Below are 27,995 nucleotides of genomic sequence, written 5' to 3' on the forward strand. Positions count from 1 at the left end.
TAGGGACCCAGAGTGGCCTGGTCCTACCCTCTGGCCTATGGACTTCTCCTCAGGCCACTTGTGTTGCCCTCTCCCTTTTGAAAACAAAATACCCTTGTTTGTAAATCTTTAGATGCTTGGGAATAAAACCCTTCCCTTTTCTTCTGGAAAACATAAAAAAGAATTAGCTACTGGTTGTGACTTGGGCATCTCTGTAGCAAACATTCTCTTTTACAGCTATTTAGATCCATGACCAAAGGTAAACAAGCCAAAGAAGATAACTTAAAGTAGGGTACTGACCACATTAAACTCATGGGCCTCTTGACAGGAGCTTTTATGCTGTTACAGCCTTTCAGTTTCCAAGAAAAACTTCACCCTGCCAGATCACCCACAGCTGGCCTCTCATTGCTGATTTTCACATCCATTTACATCAACATCCTTCTCCGTGGAAAACCACCTTAACAGTGTGGATCCGTGGTCAGGAGCTCCACTGGGAAAACCCAAACCATTCCTTATTCTCTCTACAAAGGCAGACCGTTTGCCCTCAGTGGTGGTAGGCATGTGCATCAGATGTTCTAGAACATCTCAACAGCTTGGAGTTTTGCTGTTCCACTGCCTCCTGTAAGTGGGGTGTACAGAAAGAATCGAGTTGGTTGGTATCTTGAGATCTCCCTAGTTCTTCTAGGATACGGCACTGGTGAGTACTCCTGAGCCTTTGTCTCTGCTTCTGAGCCCAGCCACAGGGGCTCAGCAGTCAACAAGGCAGCCCCTTCCTCCATGCATGTGCCTGTGCCTGTGCCTCTCTCTACAACACCCTCCAGGTAGGTTCTGACCCAGACCCTGACAACCAGAAGCAAAGATGAGGTCCTGCCCTAGGTGCATGTAGACAGTCAGAACTATGCCCAGAGAGGATGTGGCATGATAGATTCCAGTCCACTGCAGCAATTGCATGTTATCAAGTAGCTGCCAGAGAGAGGTCAGACCTTAATCTTCTGTTCCAGCTAGTTTCCAAGGGTGTGGGAGAGCCGAGCAATAGGGAGCTCAGAAAAACACAACATTGCATTGGCCCAGATATAGTAAGTGTTCCGTATGTGATGAACTGGCCTGAAGTATCTTGGTGAACACAGCCCAGAATGAATGAGATGGACTGAAAAGGTAGAGTCACATTCTGGAGTTATTCTTCCAGGTGAAGGTGTTGGGTAGGTACAGGCCAACAGACCTACACAGAGTTCAAAGGCTGAAGTGGGGGGTTCCTGTCTCAACTCTTCTCCTCTACCGATTGAACCCAAGAGTACAGAACACGGGCCTGGAGTCAGAGGGGTTAAGCCTGACTGCTGACCTTGTATACTGTTCATTGGTTTGCTTTAAAATGGAGACAGTATAAGGACTGTATTCAGGGGTGGTGTGATAAGACCACATGAGTCCTGTGATCCTTGTGACCCTGGACTTGGTTGCTACTGGGCTGTAAACACCCTAGACATAGGGAGATGAGGGAAGAGAGACATGGGTTGTCAGGATTGGGGCAAGAGCCTAATAGAATCTGTCTCCAGCAGAAGAAAAATAACCTTCCTTCCCAAGATCTTAACCCAAGAGCCAAATTAGAGAGGCCCAGGGCAGTAGACCCCCTACCTTTCATTCCCCCCACCCCACCCCTTCAGCAGCCCTGCTGTGGTCCTCATCCGCTGCCACCCCACTGAAGCCTACAATGTTGTCCATCTTCATTCACAGTCTAGACGTCAGCGTCCAGGGACAAGGCAGAGCATCTCGGAAAGGGCTGATGGGTGACATTTGGGAGGAGTGACAGCAGCACCGCCTCTGACTTTTCCCCACAGGAGTACTGGGATTGAGGCAGACAGGCTGCTCGTCCAGCTTTTATGTGTGTTCCGGGGATTTGAACTCAGACCATCAGGCTTTCATGGCAAGCTCTGTGCTTACCAAGCCTTGTCCTCAGCCATCTCTCTCTTAATTTTCACTCAGGCCCCAAGACAGATTTAGTCCCTTCTCTTTGGTCCTCAGAACACCTGCATGAACAGTCCTCTGTGTAAAAAGAGGAAAGAGGAAAAAGAGCTAAGATGAAAAGAAATTGGAATATACATTAAGAAATTGGAACAAGAAGAAATCATTCTTGAAAATGTTTAATGTTCTTTTCCCCCTTGAGAAGAAAGCCAAACCATAAAGCAAAACATACTCAGCTGTTAACAAACAAAAAGCTCACATATCTAACATGTAGGTTTTTTCCAAGACAAACCAACATTTTGCTCTGTCGGCTTTTCCTAATGCACGCATTTTATTTTGCCCAAATCCTCATTATGGGAAAAAATTTACATATCCCTCTCTCAGAGGCCCCGGGGCTTCCATGGGTAGTGAAGTATGTGCTTGGTGGTTTCCGAAGCACTGGCTGCTTCATTTTGCCCACCGCAGCAGAACCTAACAAATGAAATTTTCCAAGCATTCAGCCTCTAAAACACGCTTGTGAGTGAGATGATGTAGACTCTTTGCGGCCCACAGAATGTCTCCGGCCTTGACGACTGTCATCGCCTGTTCCCTTCTGCAGCCAGCTGCAGCTGTGCCCCTGGTAGTGGGACAAATGAAAAATGGCTGGACCTTTATTGTGTTTGTCAGGAACCAATAGCAAATCCCTCCAGACCTCCAGTCTGTGGGTGCCTGTTCATTTGTTCTCATTAAACTCCTCTCTAGGCTGTTGCCATGTTTGGAACAATATTGAGCTATGTGGGAAGAACAGGGCTTGGCTTGGGGTCAGGCCTCCCACCATGGCTGCCACTTTCTGGCCCCGGGAGCCAGATCAGCTACATAGAATTTGGCTCTTGGGCCTCTAGAGTCAACTCTAGAGTCAAGCACTAATGCCTTCTGCAATGGGGTCGCTTACCGCCTTGACTTTGCCCTTCTGCTTGTATCCCGCCAGTCCAGCCCTACGGGCCCCAGGCATGCTGTGGTCTTTTCCTAAGTGTTTTAGCTGATTGTAAAAACCACAAGAGAGGTGTCACAGAAGCATGTAGCTTAAAACCAATATATACATGGAATTTTCTACTCTGACCACTTATATATATTCAGATGAAATTTTGATGCCTGAAGTATATTAGGGATCTACTGGTAGTAAGGTAACACTGGAATTCAGGGTAGAACTGGAGAGAGAAATCATGACTTTTTTATGTTAATTTATGTTTATTTTATTTATTACTCTCTCAGTTCCTAAGTAAATGCTCTACCTCTAAGCTACTTGCTCAGCTCCAGAATCCAGTGTCATTGATTGACTTTGTGGTGATTGAACTCAATTGACCTGTCTGCTCTTTTTTTTTTTTTTTTTTTTTTTTTTTGGTTTTTCGAGACAGGGTTTCTCTGTGGCTTTGGAGCCTGTCCTGGAACTAGCTCTGTAGACCAAGCTGGTCTTGAACTCACAGAGATCCGCCTGCCTCTGCCTCCCGAGTGCTGAAATTAAAGGCATGTGCCACCATCGCCCGGCTTGACCTGTATGCTCTTGACACAGTTGCAAGATGACCCTTGGTCTCTCCAGAGCTTTAATGTGTTTCTAGCACTATCCTAGTTGGACCATTGAGACGTTGTCTTTGAAATGGCCCAATGGCACCTTGGCTGCGGTGTTGTGATTCTACCGTGTGGTAGCTTGAGATGCCTCCTGTGGATGTTTGTTGATTATAATGGAAAAAAATTATAACATTTCTGATTTCTACTTGGTGGAATGATAACACACAGGTCAGGATGAGTCCTCGGAACTTAATATCCAGGTTGTAAAATTCCCTCTTCCTCCTTAGCTTCAAAATGAATGAATCCAAAGGGTCTAGGAAGATGGTCAAGTATTCATTTGTTTGTTCCTGTTACCAGCCTGACAGCTGGGGACAGTGTTACAGACATGATTAATAACATCCACACATGGGAGATTGTCTGGTGGGTTTCTAGGGTTCATAGAATTCTGTTAATGCCATGTAAAATGGTATGGGGGTGGCAAGGTGGTTCAGCAGATAAAAGTGTTTGTGACCTTACTTCAGTCCCCAGAAACTATAGCAAGACGGAAGACAAGAAGTGACACCAAAGTGTCCTCTGCCTACCATGTGCACTCACCACGGCACATGTGCACCCTTACAAACACATCGTACACATCATATGCACATACTAGTAAATAAAAACAGAGAAGAAAGATTTACGGTGGAATTATGAATCTGTGTATTTGGCTCTGGGCATGATGGAGTTAACCTTTTTGCTGCTTGGGAAGACATTTTCACATCTATGGTGTGTTCATGTCCAGAGGGTGTAGTTCCTTCACTGGGCTTTAACTTCAGCGTACTCAGGGTGGGTTCCCTTGATTTGATGGATGGATCCATCATGTGTGTTCCTTCCAGGCAAAGTATGAACCCAGCATGGTGACTGTGCACACGCTCAAATCTTACTCCCTCTTGTCTTGCAGGCTTTGTGGCTACCCTCCTTTTTACGATGAAAATGACTCGAAGCTCTTTGAACAGATCCTCAAGGCAGAATATGAGTTTGATTCCCCCTACTGGGATGACATCTCCGACTCTGGTGGGTCTCTCATAGCATTTACATCCAGAAGCCCAGGGACCCTGGGGCTCAGAATGGTCCTGAGACTGCTGTCTTCTATGGGGTTACTGTAACAAAATTCCACAGTCTGTGTAACTTAAATTCCAAATGTTTATTTTGTATAATTCTAAAGGGTGAAGTACACTGGGCCTGCCTTCTAATTCATAAGCAACTGTCTTCTTGGTATGGTTTGTTCACAAATGGGGCATGAGCAAGACTTTCTGAGTCTCTTTCATAAGAACACTCATGTCTTCCGTGAAAACCCTGCCTGTATGTCCTAATCACCTCCCAAAGGGCCATTTCAGACATCCTCATTGTGGAAGTTAGGATCTCAATAAAGAACTTGCGGTGTCCACCAGCTTTTAGTCTATGGTCGCTCCTGAGAAAGTTCTATGAGCTACATCCTTAAGGTTGACTTGGAGGATAGACTTGAGATGTATTGCCCTGGCCAAGGGATGTAGACTTGCACATCTACCTCTCCCTGATAGGGACGCTCTAGGGATGACATATTATTATCTGGCATTTGATGGCTACCATCCAGGTGCTGAGTGCTAGAAGTCCTGGACATGCACTAACTCACTCAGTCCTCAAGATGACCCACTAGATGGGTATTTATATTATCCTTACTTGACTGATGATGAAACTAAAGCTCCATTGGGTAAAACAACCTGTTCTAGTTTATGGAGTCAGTACTTAGCAGAACTGGGACTTTAAGCCCCAATTTTCCTGAAGTTTACTAGTTATGGCAGGATTGTATTTGTGAAGTCACGTATCCTCAGCAAGACATTCTTGCATTGAGCAGCCATGGTTTGCATGATAGAAGTCTTTTGGCTGAAGTTGTGATTTTGTTGTTCAGAGCCCATGTTTGAGACACAGTACACACACTGAAGCTTACCATCCTTTCCAGGGGACAAAGCAAACCCAGGCCCAGGTGAAGAGGGGAAAACCACAGAGGAAAGAAGGGAGGGGAGCAGCACTCTCTGTTGAGCTGTTTGTACAGATCATTTTTATTATTTATATTACTTACTCCTAACTGGCACCCCCTTGCCTGTTTCCTCAACCAACCTCCACCACTTCAACCTTCAGTAACCGTCAGCTAAAACAGACCTTGCAGGGAATACTAGACTTTGGAACTTAGAAGCCAGAGGTTTTCTCTAGAAGTTCAGTTCTGTGGGCAGTAAGCTGCATGCCCTACAGGGCAACAGGTTCCAAGCTGGCATATAATATCAGCTTTGGGTTCTGTGACCCTCTCCCTCCCATTCTTAACATCCTATCCACGAGCTTTGCCCTATCCATGGTGGCCAAGACTTCTCTACCACACCAGGGTATGTCCTGCTATTTCTTTGCAACATCTCATTCACTGGGTAACTCAAGTGTGATGCAGATGCTCCTCTGGGGTATCCCCACACCTGGCCCCATGACCTGATGGCTTTGCAGCAACTCAGTGGGTTTAGAGGAACCAGCGAGAACACATTCAGAGGTCACCCCCAGAGCATCTCTCTAAGGCAACAGTGAACTGAAGAGCGTGTGATTATGAAGATTATTCCCTTTATTCTCTAGACCAAAGGCACCATTAGTAGCTAGCATAAAAGAACTTAGAGCCAGAAGTCAGGGTCCCAGCCTGGCTCTGCCACCTTTTCGTTCACTGGGTCTCTCTTGGAGTACCAGCCATGCTTCTGCTGTTATCTAAACACTGGTGTCCCTGTGTATAAGGTAAAGGGAAGGCGAATAGCTGGTCTCTCCTCATATTTAAACCACAAGGGTGTCTTATTGTCACATTTCAGCCCACAAAGTGATTCTGTGCCCTGTGCTTTCTTTTTGAACAGCCAAAGACTTCATTCGGAATCTGATGGAGAAGGACCCAAATAAAAGATACACTTGTGAGCAGGCAGCTCGGCACCCATGGTAAGGACGATCACCTTTGGGAGGGCCGTGCCATCCCACACCCTCCCAGAGTAGGCTTTTTACTGGCTCCTCTTCATCGTGAAAACACTCAGGTGTTTACTTCAGCTCATTCTGGCAGGGGTTTCCCTCCTCTCCCGAGCCAGTGTTTGTACCTTTCCACATCCTCAGGATACAGACTTCAGAATGCACTCAGATGTTAAGTCACATAAGATACCAGGTAGCTTTTCATCTTATAGGTGGCTCTAGGGATCACTTTTGCTAAAGGAAAACACGCAGAGAGGCATTGATTGGAGTGTACACCTTTCTTTCTTGTGTTTTTTTTTCCCCCATTAGTGTTTCTTTAACTCTAAAGAGGCTCACTTATGCTTTATGGCATCCCACACACTATCAGTGTTGTGTTTATGTCATGAGATTGGAACCCAAACACTGACAGCTAACTGTGACTTTGGGTTACACTTGCTTGCTAAGTGTCAGCTTTCTCACTTTTAATTGGGAGTAACAGTCCTAATTTACTAAGTTACCATAGGAAATAGTGGAGCTAGTTCACGTAAAGAGATTCACACAGCGTCTAGACAGAGCAGCTGTCCGGTTTGTTACAGACCCATGAGCATTCACTTTGAAACAAGTACCCAAGTAGAAAACTATATTCAGTGGATTAGATTTCTTTTACTGTAACAAATTACCTGAGATGATGGACTTTAAAAGACAATGGTTTTCTTTTGGCTCACTGTTTCAGAGGGTTCAGCTGGTGGTGGAGTCTTTGGCAAGCAGTGGGAATTCATGGTCGAGCAAGAAGCCCACCTCATGGTAGCCAGGAAACGAGAGAAAGAGATCAGTATGCCATAGTTTCATTCAAGGGTACTCCTAAGATCTAAAGACCGCCATGAAGCCCTACCTAATGAATATTTTCAAAGATATTTACCACCTCTCACTAATGCTAAGCTAAGGGCTAGACTTTGAACAATTACCTATGAACATATTAAACATGTAAACTAGAACACACAGTATAATGAACATAGAGGCAATGCGGTGTAGCTCAGTGGTAGATCCCTTGTCTAGTATGTTCAAGGCTTTGGGTCTATTCTCCCAGCATACCAGCATACATGTGTATGGGGGGAGAGAGGAGGGAGAGAGGGAGGGAAGAAGGGAGGGAGAGAGGGAGAGGGAAAGACAGAGAGACAGAGAGACAGAGAGAACCTTAAATTATTCAGGAAGAAGTTCCCATAAGGAGCACCATAGAAAACAGCTCTGTGTTTGGTCCGTCATCTTCTAAAGCATTCCCTCCACGCTGTTAACCCTCCTCAGGGGACCCACTTAGAAGCAGTGTCATAGCCCAGTTTCACAGTATTCTAATTCATCACTCCTGCCGTCTGTTGAGTCTCTTTGTGTTCCAGTATTCACCCTTTTCAAGTATCCACTCCTTTTTTCTCTCTGTCTCCAGTAACCCTGGGAGGTAGGTTTTCTATTCACTTCAGATATAAAGAGAGAGTGACCAAGTAAAGACACCATAACTAGCTAATGGCAAAGTCAGGACTCCAGTCAGAAAGGCCTGGCTCCACGGTGAATGCTTTTCATTGTATAAAGAAGAAGGGCAACAGCAGAAGGTGGGGAAGCAAGGGAAGGATTTCCGGGAAAGTTGGGCAGTTCTGATTGTGTGTCACTGAGATATTTCTTAGTAACTTCAGAGATGGGTTTATGTACATGATGGCAATACGGTAAAGTTTTCCTTCCTTCACACGCCTTTGGAGGCACCAGACTTTTGAGATTATCATACAACAAGAAGTGTCAGGCTTCCTCAAGTTTGTTCAATAACCCAACCCCACTCTGTAGGAAGCAAGAAAAGGGCATATTAAAGTCTGCTTTCTCCATTTTAAAGATGTATTATTGTTAAGTACATGCATGTCTGTGGATCTGCGTGTGGATATATGCACACATAAGTTCAGGTGCCTATGGCATCCAGAAGAAGGCATCAGATCACTATGGCCCTGGAATTACAGGCAGTTGTAAACCATCTGATTTGAGTGCTGGGAATTGAACCTGGGTTCTCCGCAGGAGCAATGTGTGCTCTGAACTACTGAGCCGTCTCTACACCTCTTTAAAAACAGTTTTATTAGCAAATATTGATTATATATGAGGATGGGTTTCATTCTGGCATTTCATATGTGTGTGTGCTTTGATCACCTCCATTCCTACTGCCCTCACTTGTTCCCTTCCCATTCCCACGATGGTCCTCCTTCTCCCACACTAGGTCCCCTTCTACTTGTCACATACACAGACGTGTGTGTGCGCATGTGTGTGTCTAAGGAGAGAGAGAGCCCTAGCAAGTTTAGTTACATAAGTGTGTGTGAAGTTGCTTATATGGGTGCCTTACCCGTGGGCAGACCACTGGAAAACGTCTGCCTCTCTTCCAGCAACCATTTACTGTCTAAAGATCCTCAGGGAGGTTCCTTCTGCCTCCATGATAGGGAAAGGTAGTCTCTCTCTTAAAAAAAGAAAAAAACAATCAAATTCTCTTTCTTGAAACTTCAGGAGATTAGACCAGGCCCAAACAGATCTGGTGCCGAGCCACATTTTTGAGCAGAAGAAGGTTGTCGCCCAGCCCACAGGAAGGCAAGGAACGCCAAGCAAGATGAGTACGCATAGGCCCAGAATAGGTCTAAACACTGAATGTCCAGAATCGAACCATGGTACTTGATATTCCTCGGTATTGTAGAATAAAGGGAGACAGGCAAGAGATGAATCTAGAATCCAGAGTGAGGATTAGTGGGGGTCTGGCCTAGCTTCATCTCTTACTGTCTGGGTAGGTAAATGCTTAGACCCCTTGGGCATCCTCCACAGACTATAGATCATACATGATAATGCATACCCTGGAGGGATTCTCAAGGGGTTAATTAAGATAGTACATGTAACAAACAAGACCACCTGGCACCTAACATATCTGTGACATATGTACATTTTTAATATTTTATTAGGGTCCTAAGAAATTGAACTGTGCCCTTCTAGCAAAGGGGCCTTGGGTTTTAGGCAGGGTGATGAGATTTTTTATTTATATATTTGTTGTTGCTGTTGCTGGTGCTGTTTTTATTTTCTGGTACTGAACCGAGGGTCTTAAATGTGTTAGGTAAGTGACCTAACACCAAACTATATCCCTAGCCTCTTTTTCGAATTTTAAACCAATTTGAGGTCTTTCTGAACTGTCCGGGCTGACCTTGAACTCATAACCCACATGTGATTCCAAGCCTTCTTCACCAAGTAGAACAAATTGACATTCAGAAAGCCCTGTCTGGTTACAAGACTGGGGAAGGGAAGCTCGAGGGGGTCTCGAGTACAGGGCAGGAAGGTACAGAGAAGAGAAGAGGGGGCCTAATAATGAGACACACTTGGGATCAGGAGTATGACAGCGTGACTTAGAAATGATGAATTGGATCTGAGTAAGGTGTGGCATTTGGAACGTCAGGGTAGGTTCACACTGAAGAAGTGTGGCACCCAGGAGAGAAGTCAAGCTGGGGACAAAGATTTGAAGTCATCCTTGGAAGCCTGAGAGCTGTACCACCCAGGGTTTCCTAACCAGAAGCCTCATTACAAGCTCTTCCGTTTTTACTGTATTTCCAAATGCTCAGGATCCAGACACCAGGAAGTGATAACATACATTTGATATGAGCATCATCAAGCCTCACTCAAGCCTCACTCTTCTCTACATTGTGAGGTCCTTGACTCCACAAGGGAGAATTGCCCAGACAGACAACAGAAAATGTGGGTCCAGCTGGGAGCCGGCAGGAGGTAGAAGAACGCCTGCAGTGAAGCCCTACCAACCTTGCTGGTCTCAGAACTGTGCTCCTGACACACTCAAATCCCCAGAGCTTCATGTTCAACCACACTTGTTCAAACACACTCGAACTCTCAGAGCTTGGTGTTCACACACGTTGTTGTCCCCACCCAAGCTCAGGAGAGCCCCTGGGAAGCACATATGCTTTCCTGGACCTCAGAACTGACCGCTCCAGAAAGAATAGGGCTCTTTCTTCAGAAGCTAGTCAGTACCATTTAGCAGCTATTTCTAAGCCCACTTTCATTTGGGGTTTGGCCTTTCTCATTCTGAAACCTTATAAGGAACATGCAAACTCTTCACTGGGAGCCAAAGTACAGGAATTGGCAAATAGTAGGATAGGAACCCATCCCTGTCTCACAGCTTGTAGGGCTCATTTCCAGGTCAGATTGCCCTGAATATTTATCTCTGTCTTAATTGACAAGCAAATAAAGTCAATCAGCAGGAGAGAAATTGATTTTAAAGAATTAAGACAATTGCTCATATAATTGTGGGGTCTAGGAAATCGAAAATGTACAGAGAGACCCAGGAAATTGTGAACATAGCAGCGAGAACCCTAAGACACAGTCTCCTCCTTTTGTCTTCCACTGATGGATAAGGCTCACGCGTGGGATGTGAATAACTGAAACTCTACTAGAATTATCTAAGAAATACTTTGGCCAGAACATTGAATCTAGCATATGTTCAAATATCTGGGTGCCATGCCATAGCCAAGTTGACGTATAAAATTTAGCATCATACCCCTAAAGGTTGACTGAGATTCCATCCCTCTGCAAGATCCCAGACATGCTGGCTCTGCTTGGCCATGGGAATTGGGAAGTAGTCCCAGAGACTATGGTTGGGAGGTATACCAGACATCACCAAGCCCATTTGGACTAAATGGCAGAATCAGAGAAAGTAGAACATGTCTGAAACACACACACACACACACACACACACACACACACCAGCATGAGGACATGAGTTCAATCTCCCAGAACCACAAAACCCTGACATGGCTTCAGAGGCCTATCATCCCAGTGCTGGGGAGACAGAGATAGAAACAGCCCTGGAGCTCCCAGAACAGCCAGTCTAGTTGAATTGGGAAGATCCAGGGCCAATGAGAGCGATGCAGGAAGACAGCCTCATCAGCTTCAGGCCTCCGTGTAAATGTGCACGTGTGCACAAGCAAGTGATTGTTCTATCCGTGGGGTCAGCTTGCCTAATGCTGATATGAGTTGTGAATAAACACAGCTTAACTGCTTATAAACAGTAGGCTCTGATTTGAAGCTGGATTTAGAAAATGCTGGCCTTGGGAGATTATAAAAGTAAAACTGAGCTTGGAAAAGCTCTAGATCCCCAAATAGAGTAGGGTCAGAAGGGACAGAGAAGAAATGAAGGAGCCTTCTGACACGGAATGAGAAATGTACTTGCACATGTATTAAATCATGTATGCTTTGCACTAGGATTCGCTGTTACAAACTGGCACTTCCCTCTTGTCCAGCAGAGAAAAGAAAAGCCCCAATCAGCTCCTCATGACTGACCCGCAGAATCGTGCAACTCCAGAAGTACTGTCCCCTTGTCTATTCCTAGCTGTCCAGATAGACTGAATAGCACCCTTGGACTTCAACCACTTTGAAGGATGCCCAGCGGTACCGCTGAGCCACATGCTGCCAGCTTGACTCTGACCCACATGCAGCCCAGCTGAGGGCTGTAGGAAGAGAGCGGGAGACATTCCTAAAATAACCCAGCAGCGGTTCCTTAGATTTTGGCCTGTAATAGCCCACCAGGAGGCATGGGAAGCAGTACCCAGACAACAGGCTCCGACTCAGGGTGTTGGGAGACCAGGCTACTGACAGGCAGGTGGAAGTAAAGTGCCAGGGTCCCCTCCTCCGGTATCTACCCCACCAAGATGTTCAGTTTGGATCCAGCTCTGGCCTACAACCATTCTCAGCACACTTCCTATCTTTCTGGCCCAGTAATTTCCAGGAAAGAGCTGAGCACAGATTCGTTAGAATTAGCACCATTTTCTGAGGACAGAACTGTTAAAGACGATACAGAAGGATTCTGAGGGAAATAGGTCAACTCATAAAGTGCTTGTTGCCCAAGTAGGAAGACCTGCCAGGCATGGTGGTACATGCCTGAGGTGCCACTGCTGGGGAGACAAAGACAGGAAGATCTCTGAAACCTGGTGGCCAGTTAGCATAGCCTAATTCAAGTAAGAGACCTTGTCTTACAAAAAAAATAAAGGAACAAAATGCATGACTCCTAAGGAACGACACTTAAGGCTAACCTCTGGCCTCCACATGTATGCACACACACGGTACATGTGCCCACACATACATCCTATGTGGCACAGAAGATTCACTGAGGTGTCTCCGGTTCCCAGCACATTCTCATTCTTCTTGCTTCCTGTTGATCATCCACATCCCTTGTTTCTCTTTCACTGATGTGTGTCTGGGGAAGGGAGGCAACTGGGAGAGGCTCAAAGTGGAAACTTGGTTCACTTCAGTTCATCTCTGAGCATCTTTTGGGTCCTTCTGGGAAGAGAGAGGGATACATTTGGGGATACAGGAGGAGGTTGCTGTGAGCTGGGGTATCAGCCTGGCACAGACTCAGTCTCGGTCCTGGACCGCGGGCAGTTCTACAGGGAAAGAAGCTGGACAGGATGAGCCTTGGTCTCAGCAAGTCCAGAGCTTATTCCTTTCATGCTTGGTACCCACTGAAGATGGCATTCTGCAGTGGGAGGCCCATTTGATGTCCAGGGCAGTCCATGTCCAGGTGATGAAAGGTTTTTTCCCATAGCAGGTACCTTCTGGCCAGAAAGGTAGTCCAGGACTCTGAAGCTTCCTTGCTCAATAACTTCTTTCATAGATACCAAAGACCAACTTAGAATTGAATAGTTTAGGGTGAAAAATTCCAGGTCAAACTCCAGGGAAGACTTAGAACAGAAGGAAGCTTTCCCTGACCTGGAGGAAGAATCAGTTGGATATAGAAGACAGCATTGGTGTGAAGGAAAGGGTGTGTGGCCAAGACGGATGGTCTGAATTGTATGTGACCTTAGGGAATTCCTGGCCACTCTGAAGGAGACTGTAAGCAGAGTGAGAAGCAAGATGAGAAAGGATGGGAGGGAGTTGGGGGAGAAGGCTTGGAAAAAGTAAGAGCTCCAATAAACCCACCTGTGGCCATGAATATAGAGTGGACATGGTCCTGGGAGCCATAGGAACTTTCTAGAACATGAGCCAAGCCGAGTTAAAGTTACCAGAGGGGGCAGTGTGTAGGGGTCTTGTCTACAAGGAAACTAGAAACCAGGGCCAGCTAAGGAGAAAAAGCGAAAGCTTTGAAAAGCCCTGAAGGGCTAATGTTGGTGAGGAGAGAGGAGTGGACCCGAGGGATGTGCACTCAGGATTCCTAGCTACCATGGATTCTAATGTTCCTGGGACTGGGCTGAAAGAGGAAAAACATGAGAGAAGGTAGAAAGTGGACCCGTAGGGCGTTGGTGCGTTGGTAGATCCTGGGTAGGATGCTGAAGACACTGTAGACGTGGGGCTTCTGGCTTGTGTGAGCTTAAGCACAGTTCATCTTGGGAACTACACAGCCTAGAAGGACAGCAGCCAGCCACCAGCTTCAACTTCCCTGGGGCTGAGAGAGCCTTCCAGGGACAGCAGCATGGGACTCAGAGGTCACAAGAACACTTTCTGAGGAAGTTTCTTTGCCTGTGTTTCAGGATTGCTGGTGACACCGCCCTCAACAAGAACATTCATGAATCCGTCAGCGCTCAGATCAGGAAGAATTTTGCAAAAAGCAAATGGAGAGTAAGTGCTAAGTGTGCCTATTTCGTGTTTGCCAAATTCCCAGGGATCTTAAACCATTCTGGAGAAAGTGGTTCTCCAATTAGATCGCGTTATGTTTCTAATTGGCCCTTGAATATTTGAACAGGAATTCCCAGAACCTTACTCAATAAATTTTGCTAAGTTTATTTTTCTAAAAAATATTTTATTTTATGTTGTGGTATTTGGCTGCATGTATGTCTTTGCACACATAGTTGTGAGCCTCTTTGTGGGTGCTAGGAATGGAACCGGGTCCTCTGACAGAGCAGCCAGTGCTCCTAACCATTGAGCCAGGTCTCCAGCACCATAAATTTAAGTGATACTTGATTATGGAATGATCACAGTGGAGGAAGAACTAAGTGTTTTCCATCTGTGGCTTACAGACAGCAACCATGCAGGAACTCACTTGTTTGTTATTGCTCAAGCAGCACAACCATTCCTGTCTCCCTTTGCTTTGCTGGTCATGAAATAGTTCCCTTTATTAAAGTCATGGAAAGGAGAAAAGGGAAACATAAAAACCTAGTTGAACTCAATGTTTCCTGGTTTAAAAAAATCAGTGAATTTAAACCATTGAAATTCATGATCATTTATTGATTATATTCTAATAGGTATCAGTATTTAGAAGCTACCTGTCTTGCTGTGAGAGCCAACAGAAACAAAATTAGTTCTATTGAGCCAGACACAGTAGCGCATGCCTTTAAACCCAGAAATCAGAGGGAGAGAAAGACCAGTCTCTGACTTTGAGCAGGCCAGCCAGGATTGCACAGTGAAGACACTGTTTCCAAGGAAAAGAAAAATTAAAGATTCCATTAATCTACTTTATTATTGGAAGTAATGTCATTACTTAAGATTGCAGTATCAATTACAGAACCAGCCCTGGTGGTAAAGGCCTGTAATTCCAGGTATTCAGGAGCCTGAGACAGAGGGATTACAAATTCAAAGCCAGCTTGGACAGCCCAGTAAAAGCCTCACAAAATTAAAAAGTATAAAGAGAGCTGGTATTTTCTTAGTCTATAGACAACTTTAGGTTCAGTCCCAACTATGCCAAAAAAGAAAAAAAAAGGTACCAATTACAGAAAAATAAACACAACTTTAAAGTATTGCATATTAAGATATATATGTTTTTGATTCTAAAAATCGCAGTTTGTAAATTACATAGAGTATTGTTCTGAAATTATTCATGCCAAAAGCAAGTTAATCTCCAAAATATATTTTGGATGGGGAAGAGAGCTGAATAAATGTATGCACTTTTGAAAAGAATGATAGAAATTTTCTTTCTAAAGTGCCCTAGAGTATCTGAGAAATTTTGCAGCTTTTGTGGTTTCTGGATAGGCGAAAGGAAGCCATCTCAGAGTGTTTTCCAACTACCTGAACTAACTCACTCTCCTCCTCTACCCTTTTTGTCCTTTCTCCTCCATTTCAGCAAGCGTTTAACGCCACGGCTGTCGTGAGGCACATGCGAAGGCTACAGCTCGGCAGCAGCCTGGACAGTTCAAATGCAAGTGTCTCAAGCAACCTCAGTTTGGCCAGCCAAAAAGATTGTGCGTATGTAGCAAACCCAGAATTCTTCAGCGGGCATTTGAGTTGAGTCCGGGTTGGGCAGGAGAGCTGAGCACCAACGGTTTACTGTGCAATGTTCTAACTCATTTGATGCTCATGATTACCTTAGAACATTATTCAACATTAATACCCTGTGTGAGGATCATTTCCGTTTGTAGATAAGAAATCTATGGCACAAGTACCACACAACCAAAGATAAGGCCTGAGCACTTCTTGGTCTCTCTCTTTCCTCTGATTTACCTCTTACTGTTCAGTCACTTTCTGGGCTGGTGAGGGGCTGGGAGAGTCCTCAGGGCCAGGTTGCACTAGTTTCTAAAGTCTTGGTTTTGTTGTTTTTGTTGTTGTTTTTACAGAGATGATGAGTATTTGAACTTATTTGTAATCACCAAACTGACTTTGCAGCAAAAGTCACAGTGATGGTATTGCATTTGCCTTCATCTTTGCAAAAACTGTGATATTCTTGAAGGCACACTTACTCTTTTAATTCTCTCCTACTCCATATATATATATATATATATATATATATATATATATATATATATATATATCAACTATCCAGGGCCTTGCCAGTCAGTGTTCTGTTACTATGACGACACATTGGAGAGAATATATATCCACTAATATCCTACTGGAGCAAACCTATGGTTCTCTACCTCAAAATCATTGCCTTGAAGGTTATCAACCCTCATCCCCCTAACCATTGGGCTCATGCTCTTTCCTATTTGGCTTAGAAAAAGGGTTCCCTTTTTTGCTGAGTAGCACACACCTATAATCTCAGCACTCTGAAGGTGAAGAATTCCAAGTTCAAGGCCAGCCTGAGCAACACAGTAAAACATCTCAAAAAAGCAAAGGCTTAGGTTGTAGCTCAGGGGTAGAGCATTTGCCTAGTATGAAACAAAGTTAAGACTCTGGGTTTGGCCCCCAGTATCCCTCCTCCCCAAACGAGTCATCCTAATCTTGTTATTCATTCTTAAATTTTCTTATGACATCTTCATGAGCTTCTCTGACACAATTGCACATCTCTGGGTCACCTAGACTTGCCAGCATAGATACTTCTTACCATCCTTAACCAAAAGAAACGTCACAGCTGACTACTTGTTTCTTTAAAGTTTCATACACCAGCATCAACAGCTGTGCTTATGTTAATACTTTGTTTTATGATTCTCTCCATGTCCAAGTGTATGGAGTGGCTAGGGATGTGCTGTCTGACAGCTGCTGCATACTAAGTGGCTTCCAAGGCTTTGCCAGTCAGTGTTCTGTTATGTAACAACACATCAGCGAGGAACATGTTCCAGGAGGGAATTGTTGTTTTGGCATACAATTTCAGTCCTTCCTGCCCGTGGTTACTCATGGCAGCCAGGAAAGAGGGAGACAAGAGAAGGACAGAGGACTGGGAGAATGGTTTGTCCTTCAGTGACCTACTTCTTCCAGCTAGGTCCCACATCCCAACAGTCAATTCAACTTTGATTTCATCAATGGATTAATCCCCTGATGAATATAGGTTCATGGTCTACTCCCCACACAACACTATTACAGAACCAAACTGTCTAACATAGGCCTTGGGAGAGATTTTGTGGGAGTCATGAACATTCTTATTTCAGAGTCCTGTGATACAATATACTTCCTGGAATATAAATTTGGACCTGGGGTACTGTTGGCAGAGTCTTCCTGTCCCGATTGCCTGCTCCTGAAATAACTGACCAGAGACTTAAGATTATTTAAAAATGATCGGCCAATAGCTCAGGCTTGTTACTATCTAACTTTTACATTTAAATTAATCCATATTTCTTATCTATGCTTTACCATTTAGCTCATGGCTTGTTACCCATTTTTTATATGTTCTGCTTCCTCAGCACCTGACTGGCATCTCCCTGACTCTGCTCTTCTTCATCCCAGCATTCTTGTGTTTGGCTGTCCTGCCTATCTTTCCTGTCTGCTTACTAGCCTGTCAGCTTTTTATTAACCAATGATATTAATACACATTCACATTGTACAGAAGGATTATTCCACAGTATTTCCCCTTTTGTCTAATTAAATAAAAGATTTTTAACATAGTAAAACTGTATACAACAGAACAGTTATTAAGTGAGACTTACAATTACAATATCCAGTCCATTTGTATTTGACAAAATTAGAGAAGATACTTTATTATCTATCTTATCTTGGTGAATCTAAAGTTTTATATCTAGTTTGTTTTCTATCATAACTAAGGAAAACTGTAACTATCTTGTCTTTAACTCCATCAGAGAACCCAGAAGGATGAAATGTTACCTAATGACAAGAACATCAGGCTGCCTGGACAATCACTGAAAGTTCCTCTGTATTGTTGGGGTATCCAGCTCTGGCCTACAGGCCTAGCATATCTGTGAAGCATACAATTTTGAAGAATTGTCCTACCTTGTCTTGGCAAAGTTCAGCAGTTGCCTTCCTTGCATCCTGCTGGTCCAGTTTGGACAGTAACTGTCAGGAGTTGAGGCAAGGGCAGTTTCTTTGCCCACATAATTAGCTTTTTCCATAAAAAAAGCAAATTCCTTATGGAGATTCTTTACTGTCCATTATCTTCCCTGAAATATATTGATGCTTCCAGGCATGTCTCACTGTCGTGAAAAGCACTATGTTATATATTAAATGCCATATTCTGTAGGTCTTTGAAGTGTTTCAAGGCCATATATCTATCTAAATATATTTGGTATGACCTTGAAAACATACCTAACATGACTATAAGTTTGATTATTATAGATGACTATTAATTTGTATTTCTTAATTATACATCACATTCTAAATGAGTTGCATAAACACACTTGCCTAAACAAGAATAGAAACAGACATACAGTATAGTAGAAATAATTTTAAATTTGTATCAATAAATAAAAATGCATACTAATGTAAAATATCCTCAGATTAATAGCTGATTTTTAGAATAAAGTAGATGTTTTATCTTATCATTTCTATATCTTATGCCCCTTTTAAAAGAGATCTTTGAGTTTAATTCTTTTGCTTAGCTTTTTTTTTAAATTTTTTTTGGTTTTTCGAGGCAGGGTTTCTCTGTGGCTTTGGAACCTGTCCTGGAACTAGCTCTATAGACCAGGCTGGTCTCAAACTCACAGAGATCCGCCTGCCTCTGCCTCCTGAGTGCTGGAATTAAAGGCGTGCGCCACCACCGCCCGGCTTTGCTTAGCTTTTTTTTTATTATGACCAATAACAATTTGTAACTGAACCCCTTAGATGATAATAAACAACCACAACCCATCTTTTGAGAATGTGGGCATGGTTTTCTAGATGCCTTTCTGATGACTGGGGGCACTGAGTTTGGGGGAATGTGAGAAAATTTAGAATAATGGGTTAAGTCTTAGATGGAGTAGTCTGTGGGGCTGTATCTTCTCAGCCAGCAATCTTGAAGCTCTTTGGAATGCTGGATTACTTGGAACATCTATTTTTATTGGTGTATTGTCCCCTTGCTCTGAAAATACATAAACTTTTAAAGGTAACATCCATATGTACATTAATACAAGCATAGACTATATTATACATGAGTCAGCCAAAGATGATTTTTTTTTGTTATGTGTTTGAACAGATAAAATATACATCACATGTCTTGAGGTTCTTTTAGGTTTATTTCTTTATGTTTGTAGCCAGGATTTTCAGGGGGGTCTTTCTCAATCAAACCAATAGCCTCTCATTTCCTATGGCAAAAAAGCATAATCTCTCTCTCTCTCTCTCTCTCTCTCTCTCTCTCTCTCTCTCTCTCTCTCTCTCTCTCTCTCTCTCTCTCTCTCGGCAATAGACACTTAAAAAATACAACCACACTAGCTTATAATAGAGGGTTATTTATTTAGGGGTAGACTCACAGATCACAATCCTCTGCTGGAATGGAGAACAGCAACCGAATCCCACAGCCAGAAAAGAGGCCAGACATGTGCTTTACATAGGCGTAAATAGTATAAGAGGCCACGCCCAAGTGGGCAAGTAACTTAAAGGCTACTGACAGTACAAATTCCTACAGCAGAACTTTGACTTAAGATTTGAAGTTGAGACATTTTTAAAATATATAGGTTGGTTAAATCTAGCAGTTTCCATAATTCAAGGTCTCTTGGCAGCCAAAAATTTTAAAGACAACACAATAACATACAGAATCCAGACTCTGTATATTTTCCATCTTTATGTGACTTGTTATATTTCCTATTACTCTATTTCTTTTTAAAGGATTTTACTATTTTATTCTAAAACTATTTTATATACTCTTTCTCTTTTCTCTCCCAAACTTACATATATTTTTAATACACTGTAACCCATTTAGAGGTTTTTGCCATCTTAATCTGTCCTTACTGTGTATCTCTTAAACTTTTCTGTCTGCATGAGCAAACCCCAAATCTGTCATGCAGTGAACTGGTGCTCATGGCTCAAGTCTAAAAGCAGCAACTGAGAAATGCCTCTCTGTACTGCAGCCAGTATGAGACATTGCAGAAACCTGCCATGCCACTTAACTCATGGTGGTTGGCAGCCAGTTTCATCTAGTGGGCAGTTGTCCAGAGATGTGTCTCTGTACTACGGCTGGCATGAGAGACTAGGGAATCCAGTGTGTCTTCCTTTCTGTGTGTTTAGATCCTTTTTAGAACTTTCTCAGGTCTTATGTGGATCTTTGCCAGACAGTGGGTGCCATATCTAGACAATTTTCCTGTCCCATAGCTGCTCTCAAATAAACACACTGAGGCTTATATTGGTTATAAATGCCCAGTCAATAGCTCAGGCTTATTACTACCTAACTCTTACATTTAAATTAATCCATATTTCTTATCATGCTTTGCCACATGGCTCATGGCTTGTTACCTCATTTTCTACATGCCCTGCTTCTTCTGCAGCTGGTTGGTGTCTCCCTGACTCTGCCCTTCTTCATCACAGCATTCTTTCTGTGTTTGGCTGTCCTGCCTATACTTCCAGTCTGGCTACCAGCCTGTCAGCTTTTTATTTACCAATGAGAATAATATGTATTTACAGTGTTCAAAAGGATTATTCCACAGCAGGGTACATACCCTTTTTCATTTTAAAAAATGCCTACTCCATGGAGCTGTTGTAAGAAATGGTCTGTTCTCAGCTGGTTAAATTCTTTGTCATGCACTGATGATCGCCAGAACCATGTAATGCAACCAGGTATGGCGGCATATGCTCCCAATCCCAGTATAGGGAGCTGAAGACAGGCAAATCTAGGGTTTACTGGCCAGCCTGCCTAACCAGCTCAGCCAACTGCCTCAGAAACAAACAGGAAAACAAGATGAAGAGTGGCTAAACATATCTATCTGAGGTTGTCCCCTGACATCCACACACAGGTACAGATGTCTGCACACACAAACATAACACAAGTATACACAAATTAAAATAGTAAAAAAAAAATTAAAGGAATGAACATCCTAGTAATGACGGTATGTAATCCACACCCATCCCAGTGCCTAGTACAGAAAGTAGTGTACCATCCTAGTGTGCAACACACCGTATATAGAGTGTATTCAATAAATAAGGCCTCAGATATCATGTGTCGTGGTGGAATACTATATTATTTTTAAATACAAAGCAGTAATTATAAAGAAAAAAGGACCTAAAAGTTGGCCCGGAGAGTAAAGTAAATTGAATACATGGCGGAGATTTTCCTACAGGGTGAGGAAAAGGGCAGGATCTCCCAGTTTAGCTCGGGAGTAGAAGGTAGCATACCTAGCAATCACAGACAAGTTGCAACCATCTACCCCAGCACATTCGTCCCTCTTTGTGGGAAGGGGAATGGGAATTCAATTCTAAGCATCTGTGTCTGTTGTCCCTGGCAGGTCTGGCACCTTCCACGCTCTGTAGTTTCCTTTCTTCTTCGTCGGGGGTCACAGGAGTCGGAGCTGAGAGGAGACCCAGGCCCACCACTGTGACAACAGGGCACACTGGAAGCAAGTGACCTGGCTCTGGAGGTGGGACCCAGGGGGCGGAGCCAGGGAAGGGGAAGCCCCAGACCGGAGCAGCTCCAGCATCGGAGACCCCACCCACCCTGCATGGTGCGCCTGCATAGGACTGGAAGGCAGAAGTTTTTTATGGCCATATTTTATACTGCAATTCTGATGTGTCCATTTCTCACAAACTGTACTGACTCAAGGGGAGCTGACTTCACAGGATCTGGTGCTGTATATACGAATCTTGCAAAGCTCTAACTGAATGGACCTTCTTGCTCCCCTCCCCCAACTCCACCACTTCCGCTCTCTCAGTGTAGGCAGCCATCTAGGATGTATTTTTTCATGAAAAAAAAAAAAGGTTTCAACTGGATTATTTAAATATTGGTAAATGTTGTACATTAGGATTTTTGGGGGGGCGGGGGTGTGGTGCTGGGGATTGAACCCGGGGCCTGGTGCATGGCCGGCAGGCACTCTACCACTGCGCTGGATCCCTAACTGCATTAGGACTTTTTTTCTTTTTGAGACATGTCTTTTTGATCTCTGTCAGTTACGTGACCTCTCTCATTCGCTTTTTAATAGTGGTTTTATGTTACCTTTAAGAGATTTTTTTTTTTTTGCCTCCAAGAGGAGTTAAAAGGTATTTTTTAAAATTCTAAGAGGATCGAGAATCTGTCTCCAAGGCTGAGTGCACTTGTGTTTCCTTGCCCTGTGTCTCTTCCTCAGGAGGTCACCCAGCACCTGGGCTGGGCTGGCTTCTCTCCAGGTAGCTTTTGCCAGGGAAAGTGCAGAAAACCTTATGAGCAGCTTCCCCTGAGAACCCTTCAACAGCCACAGAAGAAATAAGCTTGTTTCCTCTGCCCTAAACTCCAGGCTCCGTATTACAGGTGAACTGCCCTCCAGTAACAGGATCCCCACAGGGCCAAGGAGCCTCCCTTACAGCCGGCACTAACCGACATCTTATTTTTAAAATGAACCACACAAAACCCTCATTTCTCATGGGGGTTAATGGATAAAACTCTGTTCTCAGCTATGCACTTTTAAAATGAATCTCTCTATATTTGCTTTAATTTTTAAATTAATTTCTAATCCTGCCCTTCAATGGCCTATAGCACACACTTTTCCCCTCCACATTTTTACCCTATTCTCTCAAGAACATTACCCAAGAGAGGGGACAGAAAAGGCCTTGAAGAAGAAACCTTTTTGTTCGGTGGTAAGGGAAGACACCAAGTGAGCAGAATACTGTCCACCTCAGAGCAAGGTCCAGCTGGTGCAGAAGCCTTCCCTTACATCAGACGAGTCTGAAATAAAACGTAACGGGGATGGTCAGGCCATTGTGTGCCCTGGTTTGCCAGGGATTGAAGGATTTCCTAGGATATGGAACTTGAAGGCTAAAATTAGGAATGTCCTAAAAACCAGTCTGTGTCGCTGACCTGCACAGTGGTTAGATATACAAGAAGAGCAGGCACGGAGTGTAGTCCAGGCAAACGTTCTCCCAGGAGGTTCTCAGAGACCCAGGCAGCTGGCTCAAATGCCAGTTCTGCCAGCGTTCCCCCTCCGTTCTCATGTCTGTCTAAAGCCTGAGCCTCATCTACAGTCAGTGGTTGCCTAGTAATATAGGTTGTGATAGGTGTCCCTGATGGCCTAGGGACAGGCCTGAGGTTGTTGTCCTCATACCCCTCTCATGTGCTTGTCAGCTATAGAAAGTCCTGATGGACAAGTAAGTCATGCCTGCCACTCCTACACGTTTGCCCCTAGTCCTCCCTAGTACATATGCTGTGCAAGTGCGTGCACACACAAACATACACACACATACACACATACAAACATACGCACACAAACATACACACACAAACATACATACATACAAACACACACACACAGAGTATCACTAGGGAAGAATCTCCAGTCCCCCAAAGATATATAAGAACAGTTTCAGTCAGACATCTGGTCTACCTGTTCCCACTTGTCTCATAAGTTCCCAAATGCTTAGTGAGCCTCCTACCACACAAACCCGAAGAGTAGCAGTTGAAGCTGTCATCTCAAAGTCTATAAACCTTCTGGGAAGAGTTTCTAAAATGACAACAGACCCAGTTGGAAAGTAAATGCCACACTGAGTCTGGAGACTTACCCACCTACTCCGCCCTTCAGAAAGCTAGTGATATGAATATTACAAACAGTATTTAAGAAAACCTAGAAGTGACTCAAAGGAAGTTTATAGGATGTTTCCTGTCAACAAGTATCATGGAAACATTCAATTTTATGTAACATAAGAAAAAAAATACAGCTGTGCTTGGTGGGCTATCATTATAACACTTGGGAGGCTAAGGTAGAAGGATCTCAGTTTTTGTGCATCCTGAGCTAATTAGTAAATCCTTATCTCAAAAGGGAAGAAGGGAGGAAGGATGGAAGTAGTTTAGTTGATTGCTGTAGTAGGGGATTTTACCCGAGTTTGATACCTTCCATGTGTTGGCCCTTTGTGCTGTATGGTACACATAACTATTTATGTCTACAAAGTAACATTATTAGTGGTGAAAGTATCTCATAGAGCTGATATATGGGTACATGGACTACATATAAATATATATGAACTACAAATAAATACAGAGCAGTTGAAGAGTAAGCCCTGGTGCAGGTGTCTACCTTGCAACCAACTATGCTTGATTCAACCTGGGCACATCAGGTCTTCATGAACTGGTGTTAAGAAGATGATTGATATTGCCAGCTCATAAGGTTGAACTTGTCTTCAAGAAGCACCCACAGCATGTCACTCACTTGGGTTATTTCCTACTGTCTTAAGAAAGATCAAAATAAGTACCAGCTGAGCCTTCTGTTCTGAGAAAGTCAGCATGGGAGAAAGACAAAGTTTCACTTCCAGTTGGTATTGTTAAATAATAATATAGGAGACTACAGAATGGACTTAGTCTTAAGACCTGGAAAATGGGATGGCAAAGTCTTGGCTCCCCCACTCTTGTTAGATTCCACTGACACAGGCTGAGAATTTCATGTATGTACCAGGATGCTTAGCAGCTGTAGTGCTTAGCTGAACACACAGGCCCCTCTCAGACTGCTTTCCTAATATCGGGCTCTTACCGACGCCCCCACTAGAGCCTTTTCACATTTCCTGAGCAAGTGGATATTTATTTCTTCACTTGGTTATGAAATTTTGAAATTACCAGAATATTTCCCTCTGCTTCCTGCCTGTCCCTCCCTCATCCCCTGACCTCCACCCATAATTGAGGCAGAAAGGGCAGCTAACGTTCATCTAAAACCAGCAATGAGAGAGGGGAGCCCTCTTCAGCTCCAACAAGGCCAATAGCTTGCCATTCCTAATCAAGGGATCTGTAGAGTTTGGAGCTTCAGGTGTAGGGGTTAGGAAGGGACAGAGGCAGTTGGAAGCTGGAGGGACAGGGCCTACCACAAACCCTTGAGGAAATGGAGGCTGCCCAGTCATGACTGAGGCAGCAACCCGAGTGTCACAGGCTTTGTAACAAGCCCTGGCTGCTTTTTACCCCTTTCTACTGCCTCTAACCCCAAGGGGACTCTGACTCCAGAAGATCAACTGCCATTCCCATCTCTGTGTGAAAGAAAAGGACTCTGGAGAAGGCATTGAAACAGATCAAAATGTCTGGATTCCTGCCCTTGACCTTGATGCTGGGTCTCTTCTAAAATGCTACCCTGAGTCTCCAGCCACACCACTTCAACTATGCCCGATGTCATCTAAGATGCCTCCTTAAGAAGACAGCCACCTCCATTTGTACGACAAGTTGTGGTTTTGAGAAACTCGCAATCTTCAGAAATCTCTGAGTGTGGTATTTGGGGAACACAGCAGTTGGCCTAGTGAATCCCAGACTCTGTTTACCCACTTATGCTTCCTCCCACCCCCGACCTCAGTGCCCCGCATGGGCTAGAGAGTTTGTAGATGTCAGATGCCTTTGCACCACAGGCCAAGAACACTGTGGACACTGAAGAAGGAACCAGTTGGTCCCCTCTTAAGAGAACTGACCTCCCATGGGATGCAAAACTTGGTACAGTCTGCTTTATGAGCTTGTTTAAACAGTTGGGGAAGCCCACCCAGTAGGAATGACTGGGGATTTTAGAGCTCGGGGTATCATGACCCTTTGCTCAGAATTATGACCAGAACTGACTTTTCACATTGGGGAAACCATATTGGTGCCATTATTCCAGGCTGCAGGCAGGAAACCTAGGGCCAGCAGTGCCCCTGCCTTGCAAGATTTGCACAAGTGTTGTGATGGGTTTTCCTAGGCCATGAGGAAGGAGGGCGAGAGCCAGGGAAGGACAGCTCCTTCCTTTTCTTCACAACCAAATGGCAGGTTTTCCAGATTGGCACAACACTCCCAGCAAGTGAGATACAGGCCCTGCTTGCATGTCCTACAGACCAGCGCTAGGTTCCCATCCCTTCTCACATTCCGACGGTTTGCCTTTTCCTTAAACACATTCCAGACCAAACACTGTTCAGTTTGTTTCCAAAATTAAAAACCAATGTATATATGTGTATGTAGTCCACTGCTCTTTAAGGGGTTATCTGGTCCTAGGTTGGGGCTGCAAGCAGAAAAGGTATCCCAATCCTTTGATTTCCAGAATTGAGAGTTTTGAGAGGTTTTTGTTTGTTTGTTTGTTTTCTAAGCCAAGTTGGGGAAGAGAAATTTTGAAAGGCAAACTTTTTTCCTGCTACCTCTACAGAAATTTGTGTGCAGGTGGGTTAGCTTGAAAACTTTAACCCTGGGTAGCAAGCGGGTCTAAGGAAGAAAGGAAGAGGAAAGGCCACACCCCATCCGCCAGGTCCCTTCTTGGTGGTCTCAGTGCATCAAGGTCTGCCTCCTGCTCCAGTGTGTGCACAGGAGCCCAGCCCCGCTGTGAAGTTGGCCCTGCATGCTGGCCACGGCCGGGCCTGCCTTCTGTCAGCAGCCAAAGTCTTCATAATCAGCAGGGAAGACTTAGCCCTGGGTAGACTTCCCTGTAAGCCCAGTGGGAGCAGCTCAGCTTGCGGCTTTATGGGCTCCACATTTGCAAACCCAAAGGCTGTGCATTTGGAAGCCAAACATTCAGTTCAGCATGTGGCTCCCGAGTCTGGTTTCGTGGACAAACCGTGGAATGGCTTCTCTGTGTCTGTTTTTCTCTAAGCCAAAGGGACAAACAATTGCATTGACCCCTTGTACTAAAGCCGCTTCTGCATTCTCCATACCTGTTTTTAACCTTCTCTGTCTCTGGGGAATTTGTTATATAATTATCATGTCCTCTGATGATTTATCAAACTATATTACTTACAGGTGATTTTACTTTTCTTATGGATGGGAAAAATAGAAAACGAGAGACATGTTCGAGACTTTAATCAAAGACATTACTCAAAAGTCCCATATACTAGTTAACTTGCTCCTCAATGGAAAAAAAATCTTCATTTGAGCAGACAAGGGTTCTGAGGCCCTCTGGGATAACCCTGCACTTTGGAAAACAAAGCCCTGGGGGCAGAGCTGGAAGTTGGGTTACAAAAGAGATAAAGGAGGGACTAGAACATCAGCTCAGATGTTTGTCCCACACCACAGAAGCTGTGATTCTCCCTGCAAGGCACTTGGTCATTTCTGGGCCACATAAGACACTGTCCGCTATCACAGCAGCGTCTTGCGTTTGAAAGACTGCATGTTTCAGAGAGCATTTATCTTAGTCCCACATTCAGATGAGAAGATACCAAAGGTGCATTCTTTCCAGAACATCCATTGGAACAATGTCTAAATTGGCTTCTGTGGCTATCTATGATGTGATTGGCCTTCATCCAGCTCTCTCCCAACGGTGGGCATGTTTTCCCAACAGCTTCCACCATCAAACCCAGGATCAACCCAACTCACTATTACCAGGCTTGCAATTGGTTTGATTTTTTTTCATACATGCTTGTCCAAAAAAAATTTTTGGGAAAAAAAAGCAAAAGAAGGGAAACTGCATTTATCCCATGCATGTATTAAACTCTGCAAGAAGTTTAACCCCCATAGGTTTGCGGCACTGCAAAATTGTTCATGGGTCTATGTAGCAAATGATTCTCTGCCTTGACAATCATGTATACATATCGATTTCTATCATAATGATACTGAGATTGATGACTTCTTGTTTTCCTCCAATAAAGAGAATTAATCACCTTTGGATGTAGGTGGTCTGCTTCCTGTGTCATGAATTATTATTGCATTATTATTATTATTGCATTTCAACATTTCTTTCTCAATTTTTCTCTGATTTGAGGGTGAGTTATTTACTTGTTGGTTGTTTGGCAGTAATGTGGATGGAACTCAAGTCATGCACACGTTAAGCAAACCCTCTGTACTGCCGAGCTTTAAGTTTAGATTTAAGGGAAAGAGCCTGAGTTGAGAGTCTGAGAGCTCACAAGATCACAGAGATGTTTCCCATCACTTGCCCAACAAG

The 27,995-nt window shown here is 44.0% G+C and overlaps 1 protein-coding gene across 3 annotated transcripts in view; it reads left to right on the plus strand.

The window, feature by feature from the left end:
• Positions 1-27,735, plus strand: part of Camk1d (calcium/calmodulin dependent protein kinase ID) — a 407,849-nt gene extending 380,114 nt beyond the window's left edge. The window contains exons 7-11 of one of the 3 annotated variants that reach the window (XM_075970441.1): positions 4,418-4,530; positions 6,375-6,453; positions 13,983-14,070; positions 15,509-15,630; positions 21,459-27,735. In XM_075970441.1, the coding sequence (XP_075826556.1) occupies positions 4,418-4,530; positions 6,375-6,453; positions 13,983-14,070; positions 15,509-15,630; positions 21,459-21,483 (427 nt within the window). In that variant the 3' untranslated portion in view covers positions 21,484-27,735. The remainder of the gene's footprint in view (positions 1-4,417; positions 4,531-6,374; positions 6,454-13,982; positions 14,071-15,508; positions 15,631-21,458) is intronic. The other 2 variants (XM_075970439.1, XM_075970440.1) reach the window with 2 other exon arrangements.
• The last annotated feature ends 260 nt before the right edge of the window (positions 27,736-27,995 follow it).

This window comes from Microtus pennsylvanicus, chromosome 4 (assembly GCF_037038515.1).
Source record: "Microtus pennsylvanicus isolate mMicPen1 chromosome 4, mMicPen1.hap1, whole genome shotgun sequence".
Taxonomy (NCBI): Eukaryota; Metazoa; Chordata; class Mammalia; order Rodentia; family Cricetidae; genus Microtus; species Microtus pennsylvanicus.